Raw genomic sequence first — 10,260 nt, forward strand, 5'->3', positions numbered from 1 at the left:
ATCTCTCCAGCCTTGTATTATATTTTAAAGATATGCTTATTTTATGTGTATGAATGTTTTGCTGGCATGAATGATGGGAAATACAGGAAAGAAGTGTCATTAAGGTCAATAGATGGCATTAGACCCAGAACTCCCTTTCCAAACAAATTTGTACTTCCAAACACGTTATTATAACATGAGGAAAAATGCTGAATTCTAATCAAGCAAAATGCACTCTTGTCTATAAATGTTCATTTATAAATATGTAGATCCCATACTGTGTTAAAATGTGTGTCGTGTTGTTGACCAACAGAAATAGAGTTGCATCTCACACACAGTTCCGTCCTGAGGAAAGACAAAGTAAATTAAGTATAAAGTTCGTATTCTAGATCAATGTTCATGCAGTGTTTCCAGTCAACGTTACCATAGTGAGATAAAGTAGTGTTGCCTTTTGGGGGGAAAAAGACTTCAAATCAATTGATAAGGTCAGGATTTGAGAAGACTCTTGAAAACAATACTGTCCAACTTGATCATTATTCCATTGTCCAATGAAATTGTCTCCATGTTGTCTCAGAATAAATCTGTGAAAACCACAGAAGAAGTGGCACTTCAGATCCTCTTGCTTTGCCAGGTTTGGGTTGGAACTGTAGTCAACATTTTTCTGATTGTCCATAATTTATCTCCAGTGTTGAATGACTCTCAACAGAGGCCCATACGAGTCATTCTAGCCAACTTAGCTGTGGGCAATACCTTGATTCTCCTCTTTGCATTTCCAAACAATATAACAGTTTTTGTTCCAAGGGAGCCCCCAACTGACCTAAGATGTAAACTTGGGTACTTCATTTGGCTGGTGGCTCGAAGCACAAACATGTGCTCTACCTGCTCCCTGAGCATTTATCAGTTTGTCACTCTTGATCCTGGTACCTGTGGTAGGTTGATGATCAGTGGAAGAGCCCCCAAATTTGTGAGGTATACTTGTTATAGTTGTTGGTTGGTCAGTGTCTTAAATAATGCTCACATTCCAATGAAAGTCAGTGGTCCACAGAAAAGACATAATGATACCAATTCTACAAGCAAGTGGGTTTGCTCCACCACTGGTTTCAGTGTAGGTACGAGCATCCTGTCCTTTGTCCATGATGCAGTGTTTATCAGCATCATCATCAGGAACAGTGTCTCCATGGTGATTCTCTTGAAGAGACACCACCAAAGACTGCAACATATTCAATCCCCCAATCAGAAGCTCAGAGACTATGCTGAGACCAGAGCAGCCCACACCATCCTGATGCTGGTGGTCACATTTGTGACCTGTTATCTTCTAGACTGTATGTGCACTTTCTTTCACATTTATTTTGTGGACTATCGGCTCTGGTTGAGGCGTGTCAAAGAAATTTTGGCTGTAAGCTTTCCCACCTTTTCTCCATTACTGTTGATATTTAGGGATCCTAAGGATCCTTGTTCTCTGCTATTTAGCTGCTGAAAATGACAGTCCAAATAATAAACACTCCTCATAACGTTCCTAACAGCCATCAATATTCTATTTTCTAATATGTTTAACATCTTTCTTGGCTCACTACTATAAGGTGAGCACTATGGAGGTGGGTAGACTGTCATGCAACATATGACTGCTCATACTGTAGCTGCATATCCAGATAAGCATGTAATGAAGAGAACCTGTGTCACATCTCTCTGCTCCTTGAGAAAGGAAATAAGAGAAAGTAAGCCAGTAATCACAACAATTCAAATTATTTTAAGAAGTATTTGTTTTATTTGTGATGTGTTAGAAAACCAAACGCAATCCAAAAGTCCATATTCCTTTTTTCTATATTCTTTGTTTATATTCCAAATGATTTTCCCTTTCCTGGTTCCCCCCTCCCCATAAGTCCCATAAGCCTGCTTCCCTCTGCCCATTCCCCAATCAACCCCCTCCCATTTCTCTGTCCTGGTACTCCCCTACAATGCTACATCAGGCCTTTCCAGGACCAGGACCCTCTCCTTCCTTAAAAGTCCATTTATTATTGATAATCTTTTCCTTAACAGGGTGGTTGTCACAAACAAAACTATTCTTTTATTTGAAGAATTTTCATACATTTTCATCTCAAATGTGTGGGGCTTATAATACATATTTTCCAATTGTCTGACAAATTTTAGTTGAAAAAGGAGATATGTGCTTGTCCTAGAACAAAATAAAATACCTGAACAAAAATAAAACATTATGTTTCATTTTGTGTCTTATTTCCACATGTATTAGTCCCAAAAGCTGGCATGTTAATTAGGGAAAATATTATGCAGTGAAAGCTTGCTTCTTATGCATGCAGATTCATTTACTTTGCCAAAGAAAGTCTTGTTTCTTATCCCATGAAATTTTGCGTTTCATCACTGAAAATCAAAACTAAGTTCCTAGTTTTCTTTTTTTCTTTCTCCTTTTTTTTCATTAATTTATTTATTTACTCAGTTTACATCCCATCACTGCTCCACACCACCTGGTCTCCTCTCATAGTCAAACCCATTGCCCCCCCCTCCTTGGTATCTCCCAAGCTGGGCACACTAAGTCTTTGCTGGGCTAGGCAAATGTTTTCCCAATGATGCCCCACAAGACAGCCCAGTTAGGGAAACAGGATCCACAAGCAGGCAACAGATTTAGGGACTGGTTTTGTTCCAGTTGTTGGGGGTATCTCCATGAAGACCAAGTTTCATGTCTGCTAACTAAGTATGTTAGGGGCCTAGATTCAGTCCCTTTATGCTCTTTTGTTAGTGGTTCAGTCTCCAAGAGCCCCCAGTTGTCCAAGTTAGCTGACTCTGTTGATCTTCCTGTGGAATTCCTATACCTTTCAGGAGCCTCAGTACTTCTCCCAACTCTTTCATAAGACTCCCCAAGCTCAGACCAATGTTTTGCTGTGGTGCTCTGAGTCTGTTTCAGTCAGTGGCTTGGTGGAGCCTCTCAGAAGACAGTTATGCTAGACTCTTTTCTGTAAGCATAACAAAGATCATTAATATTGTGAGACATTGGTACATGCCTGTGGGATGTGTCTCAATTTGGGTGAGTTATTGGTTGGCCAATCTCTTCATTTTTTTGCTCTATCCTTTTCCCTGCATTTCTTGGATACAGGACAAATTTTATGTCAGAAGTTTTGTGGGTGCACTGGTGTCCTTATAATTTTACTGTGGGTCCTGCCTGGCTACAGGAAGTGACTATTTCAGAATCTATACCGCCACTGCTAGGAGTACTAGCTAAAGTCAACCGAACAGACTATTGGGAGCCTTTTCTATCCCAGGTCCTAAAGATGCCCCCACGTCCCAACCCATATCAAAAGGTGATTTCCATTTATTCTCCCAGCCTTCTGGCCTTCTCTTCTGTCTCTTCCCATACCTGGTCCTGAACATCCCCAACTATACACCCCTTCTCACTCCCATCATGTTCCCTTCCTTCACCTGCCTCATATGTCTATTTTTTCCATTTGTTTGTGAAATTCAAGCATCATCATCTAGGACTTCTCTTTCAGCTTCTTGGGGTTTCTGAAAAGTACCATGGGTACCTTGTAATTTATATATAATAAACACTTATAAATGAGTACAAAGCATGATTGTCCTTTGGAGTCTGGCTTACATCTCCTAGAATGATATTTTTTACTGTCATCTATTTGTCTGCAGAATTCATGATGTCCTGATTTTTAATAGCTGAGTTGTATTTGATTGTGTAAATGAACAATATTTTCTGTATCCATTCTTTGGTTAAGGAGCATCAGAGTTGCTTCCAGATTCAGATAATTATGAAAAAATAACATAATAAAACTTGTAGAACATAGTTTAACCAAATGGCATTGTGATATGGTGGAGCATCTTTTGGGTATATCCTCAGGAGTGGTATAGTAGATGTTGTGGTAGAATTATTCTCAATTTTCTGAGAAATTACCAAATTAATTTCCAGAGTGATTGTACAAGTTTGCACTCTAACCAGCAATGGAGGAATTTCTTCCTGCTCTACATTATCAGAAGCAAGTGCTGCTGCTGCTGCTTGAGAATTTGATCTTAGTGGGAGATATCAGTATTCTACTTTCACCAATGGACAGGTCACCTAGATAGAAATAAAATAGAGAAATAATGCAACTAAGAGAGATCATGAATCATATGTATCTAACAGATATCTACACAACCTTTCACCCAAACACAAAGAGAATATAATTCCTTCTCAGCACTTCATTGACCTTCTGCAAAGTCGACCATGTACTCGGTCACAAAGCAAGCCTCAACATATATAAGAAGAGTGAAACAACCCTTTGTATCACCATATATTTTTAAATTTTTAATTAATCAATTAATTTTTTATTTGATATATTCTTTATTTACATTTTAAGTGAGTTTCCCTTTCCTAGACCCCCCTCCCTGAAAGTCCCATAAGCCCTCTTCCCTCCCCCTGTTCCCCAATCCACCCCTTCCCACTTCCCTGTCCTGGTATTCCCCAACACTGCTGCACTGACCTTTTCCAGGACCAGGGGCTAATCCTTCCTTCTTCTTGGGCATCATTTGATATGTGCATTGTATCTTGGGTATTCCAAGCTTCTAGGCTAATATCCATTTAATATACCATGAGTGTTCTTTTGAGACTGGGTTACCTCACTTAGGATGATGTTCTCCAGCTCCATCCATTTGTCTAAGAATTTCATGAATTCATTATTTCTAATGGCTGAATAGTACTCCATTATGTATATATACCACATTTTCTGTATCCATTCCTCCGTTGAGGGCCGTCTGGATTCTTTCCAGCTTCTGGTTATTATAAATAAGACTGCTATGAACATAGCGGAGCATGTATCCTTATTATATGCTGGGGAGTCCTCTGGGTATATGCCCAGGAGTGGTATAGCGGGGTCCTCTGGAAGTATCATTCCCAGTTTTCTGAGGAACTGCCAGACTGACTTCCAGAGTGGTAGTACCAGCTTGCAACCCCACCAGCAATGGAGGAGTGTTCCTCTTTCTTCACATTGTCACCCTTGAAGAACTAAGGTAAAACACAACAAAATGGGTGAAGGAATTAAACAAAACCATCCAGGATCTAAAGAAGAATGTAGAAACAATAACAAAATCACAAAGGGAGACAACTCAGGACATAGAAAACTTAGAAAAGAAGTCAGGAGTCATGGATCCAAGAATCAACAACAGAATACAAGAGATGGAAGAGAGAATCTCAGATGCAGAAGATACCATATAAAGCATTGATATAATAGTCAAAGAAAATGTAAAATGCAAAAATCTCCTGACCCAAAATATCCAGGAAATCCAGGAAAAAAAACAAGAAGAACAAACCTAAGGATTATAGGCATTGAAGAAAGTGAAGATCTCCAACTGAAAGGGGAAGTAAATGTCTTCAACAAAATTATAGAAGAGAACTTCCCTAACCTAAAGAAAGAGATGCCCATGTACATACCAGAAGCCTATAGAACTCCAATTAATCAATGTTTTGTAGTCTATATTTTACACCCCCATCCGTCTACCCTCCGACTGTTCCATATCCCATACCTACTCCCCATCCCCTGTCCCCACATTGATGTTCCCACCCCTCACCCCATCTGACCGATAAAATCCTCAGGGTCTCTAGTCTCTTGTGGATTAGGTGTGCATCACTATATATTAAAGCTGGACTTCAAAAACAGAAATCTTACAAACTCTCCTCAGTGATCACTGGTCAAATAAGAACAAAGATAGAAATAAAAGACTTTCTAGAAAACAACAAAAATGAAGGCACAGCATACACACACTTATTGGACACAATGGAAGCAACATTAAGAAGGTAATTCATAGCATTAATTGCCTTTATAAAGAAATTGAAGAGAGTTCCCTCTAGCAACTTAGCAGCACAACTGAAAACTCTAAAACAAAAGGAAGCAAATATACCTAAGAGGGATAGGTGTTAAGAAAAGGTCAAACCAAGGGCTGAAATCAATCACTTAGCAAAAAAGAGAACATCACAAAAAATGAACAAAAAATCAACAAGAGAGAAAAATCCTTAGCCAAAGTAACTAAAAGAAACAGACAATTTTGAAATTAACAAATCATATATTTAGAAAGGGGGCGAAACACAAACTAAAGAAATTCAGAGAATCATTAGGTGTTACTTTAAAAACACTGTATTCCACAAAATAGAAACAATCTTTAAAAAATGCACTATTTTCTAGACAGATACCGCTTATGGAAGTTAAATCAAGATAAGGAACACTCTCTAAAAATCCTGTAATTCTTAAGGATATAAGAATCAAAAGTATCCCAACCCCCCCAAAAATTGCCAAGTGTCAGATACACTTGAATTAGCATAGAATTCTACCAAAATTTCAAAGCACAGTTAATACCAGTTCTCCTCAACCTGTCCCACAAAATAGAAACAAAAAGTATATAGCCAAATTTATTCTAGGAGGCCACAATCACTCTGATACCTAAACTTCACAAAGACTCTCCAAAGAAAGAAAATTTCAGACCAATTTCTCTTATGAATATTGATACAAAAATACTTAATAAAATTCTCACAAACCAAACACAGCAACACAATCAAAATTTTATTCACCATGATCAATTAGTGTTCATCCAAGAGATGCAGAGATGATTCAAGATATGCACATCCCCAAATGCAATCCACCATATAAAGAAACTGAAATGAAAAAAAATTACATGATCATCTCATTAGAGGCTGAACAACCCTTTGGTTAAAGCTAGCACACCTTCATGGTAAAAGTCTTAGAAAGATCAGGGATACGAGGAACATATCTGCACCTAATAAAGCAATATACAGCAAGCAAACATCAAATTAACTGGAGAGAAATATAAAGCAGTCCCACTAAATTAAGGGAAGGATACAAGAATGCTCATTCTTTCCCTATCTATCCCATGTAGTACTTGAAGGCCTAACTAGAGCAGTAGGACTGCAAAAGAAGATCACAGGGGTGTGAATTAGAAAGGAAACCATCAAAATATCACTATTTGTAGATGTTATGAAAGTGCACAAAAGTGAGCCCCAAAATTCTACCAGAGAACAAATTCAGCTGATGAACACCTTAAACAAAGTGACTGTACACTAAATTAACTCAAAGAAACAGTAGCCCTTCTTTAAACAAATAATAAATGAGAAGGAAATTATGGAAGAAACCACTCACAATAGGCACAAAGAATATAAAAGTATCTTGGTGTAACTCTAACTGAATATAGAAAAGACATGCACTATAAGAACTTCAAATCTCTGAAGAAAGAAATTGCAAAAGATATCAGATGGAAAGATGTCCCATGCCCATGAATCAGTAGAATTACCATAGTGAAGATGTCCACTCACCAATAACAAGCCACAGGTTTCATGCAAGTCCATCAAAATTTGAACACAATTTTCTATAGATATTAAAAGAGCAATTCTCAACTTCATATAGAAATCCACCCCCAAAATTAAGATAGGTAAAACATTCTTGAACAATAATGGAACTTCTAAGGGAATCCTGATTTCAAACTCTACTGCAGAGTAATAGTGCAAAAACTGCATGGCATTGCTATATAAACAGACATGTTGATAAATGGAATTGAAACAAGTACCCAGAAATAAACCCACACTTATGGACATTTGATTTCTGATAGTGAAGGCAATACTATACAATGGTAAAAATAAAAAAGGATCTTCAACAATTGATGCTGGCCTAACTGTATGTCTGCATGTAGAAGAATGCAAAGAGATCAATATTTATCACCTTACACAAAACTCAAATCCAAGTTGATCAAAGACCTCAACATAAAATGGGATACATAAATCTAAAAGAACAGAAAGTGGAAGACAGCCTTGAGCTCACTGGTATAGGAAACAATTTCCTGAACAGAACAACAATGGTACAGGCTGTAAAACCAATACTTGATAACTGTAACCTCATAAAACTAAAGACAAAAGACACCGTCAAAAGGGCAAAAAGGAAGTATAGAGATTGGGAAAATATCTTCAATAACCATACATCTGACAGAGGGCTACTATCCAAAAAATATAAAGAACTGAAGATGGTAGACTTAAATAAACCAAATAATCAACTTAAAAATGGGATATGAAGCTGACATGAGAAGTCTGCTATATTAGGACCTCAGTTCTCCCACTGCCTCTCCTCCCAACTCCATCAATCCCAAGACTCCTGAACCATACAGGTTAGATTCCCTTCCCCCAACCATTTTTCCAGCTTGTTCGGCCTTCTGGACAAAGCCAGGCTAACCTGAGCAGACTGCTATCCCAGGGCGATCTCCATTCTCTCACCATCTCTCCTCTACCTTCGTAAGACTCCTGAACCATACAGGTAAGCAGCTTTTCCTCCACTCAGCTTTTCCTCCACCCATCTTCTCTGCTAGAGTCCTTTAAAGGGTAAATTAATAAATCTTTTAAAGAAATACAGGCAAATACATTAAAAACATAGAGAAATTTAAAGAGGAAACAAATGAATCCCTTAAAGACATTCAGGTAAACACAATTAAACAAGTGAAAGAAAGAAATAAAATTGTGTAAGACCTGAAAGTAGAAATAGAAGCAATAAAGAAAACACAAAGTGAAGGAATTCTGGAGATGGAAAACCTAGGGAAGAGGATAGGAACAACATATAGAAGCATCACCAACGCAATACAGTAAATGGAAGAGAGAATCTCAGACATAGAAGATGCAATAGAAGAAACTGACACATCAGCCAAAGCTAATGTTAAATCTAAAAAAAATTCTGACAAAATCATCTAGGATATCTGGAAGGTATCCTGAAATGCTCTAACCTAAGAATAACAGGAATAGAAGAGGGTGAAAAGTCTAGGCTCCATGGCTCAGAAAATATTCTCAACATAATCATACAAGAAAACTTTCCAAACTGAAATAAAGAGATGCCTTTAAACATATAAGAAACTTATAGAACACCAATTAGACTGGATCAGAAAAAAATTCTCCCTCCCCATAATAACCCAAACACAAAATCTACAGACCAAAGTAAACATAATGAAAGCAGCAAGGGGAAAGGGCTAGGAAATACACAAAAGCAGGCCCATCAGAATTACACCTGATTTCTCAACAGAGACACTAGAAGGTCTTGGTCAGATATCTTACAAATTCTAATAATCAACAGGTACAAAATTAGATTACTATACTTAGCAAAACTCTCAATCATTGCAGACGGAGAAAATGTATTTCATGACAAATCCAAATCCAAAGAATATCTACAAATCCAGCCCTACAGAATATACCAGAAGTAAAAGTGCAACACATGGAGGGTAACTACATCCAAGAAAACACAATAAATAAGTCATTCCATTCCAGAAAAAAAAACCAAGAAAAACGCGCGCGCGTGCACACACACACACACACACACACACACACACACCACCACCACCACCACCACCACCACCTCCACCACCACCACCACCACCACCACCAATATCAAAATTCCAGGAAATAACAACCTCTGGTCATTAATACCTCTCAGCATCAATGGACTCATCAAAGTAAGTGTACTAAGACAATATCTCAATTCTGAACATCTATGCCCAAAACAAAATGGCACTGACATTTGGAAAAAAACGCAGCATAGCTAAAGCTTAAAAAACACATGAAACCCCACACATTAATAGTGGAAGACTTCAACATCTCACTCTAACAAAGTTTTGTCAGGACATCCACACGAAAACTAAACAAAGAAACAACAAATATAACAGACATTAAGAATCAAATGGATACCATGTGTCTTCTTTTGTAATTGGGCTATCTCACTCAGGATATTTTCTAGTTCCATCCATTTGCCTAAACATTTAATGAATTCATCATTTTTAATAGCTGAGTAGTACTCCATTGTGTGACTATACCACATTTTCTTCATCCATTCATTTGTTGAAGTACATCTGGGTTCTTTCCAGCTTCTGTCTATTATAAATAAGGTTGCTATGAACATAGCGGAACATGTGTCATTATTAAATGTTGGAGCATCTTCTGGGAATATGCCCAGGAATAGTATAGCTGGGTCCTCAGGTAGAACTATTACCAATTTTCTGAGGAATCATCAAACTGATTTCCAAAGTACTTGTACCAGCTTGCAATTTCACCAGCAGTGGAGGATTGTTTCTGGTTCTCCACATCCTTGCCTGCATCTGCTGTCACCTGAGTTTTCGATTTTAGCCATTCTGACTGGAATGAGATGGAATCTCAGGGTTGTTTTGATGAGCATTTATCTGATATCTAAGTGGATATTAGCCCAAAAGCTCCAAATACCCAAGATACAATTCAGATACCACATGAAGCTCAAAAGAAGG

The 10,260-nt window shown here is 37.9% G+C and overlaps 1 protein-coding gene across 1 annotated transcript; it reads left to right on the forward strand.

Annotated features, from left to right (window-relative positions):
* The first annotated feature begins 511 nt into the window (after positions 1 to 511).
* LOC127683214 (vomeronasal type-1 receptor 1-like) lies at positions 512 to 1,456 on the forward strand. The gene has a single exon (XM_052180287.1). It carries the CDS (start codon positions 542 to 544, stop codon positions 1,454 to 1,456), a length of 915 nt encoding a protein of 304 aa, XP_052036247.1. The 5' UTR covers positions 512 to 541.
* The last annotated feature ends 8,804 nt before the right edge of the window (positions 1,457 to 10,260 follow it).

This window comes from Apodemus sylvaticus, chromosome 1 (genome assembly GCF_947179515.1).
Source record: "Apodemus sylvaticus chromosome 1, mApoSyl1.1, whole genome shotgun sequence".
In the NCBI taxonomy this organism is placed as follows: Eukaryota; Metazoa; Chordata; class Mammalia; order Rodentia; family Muridae; genus Apodemus; species Apodemus sylvaticus.

What these genes read in the sequence shown, in the direction of transcription:
- LOC127683214 (XM_052180287.1), top strand. Translation starts at nt 542, where the DNA reads ATGTTGTCTCAGAATAAATCTGTGAAAACCACAGAAGAAGTGGCACTT.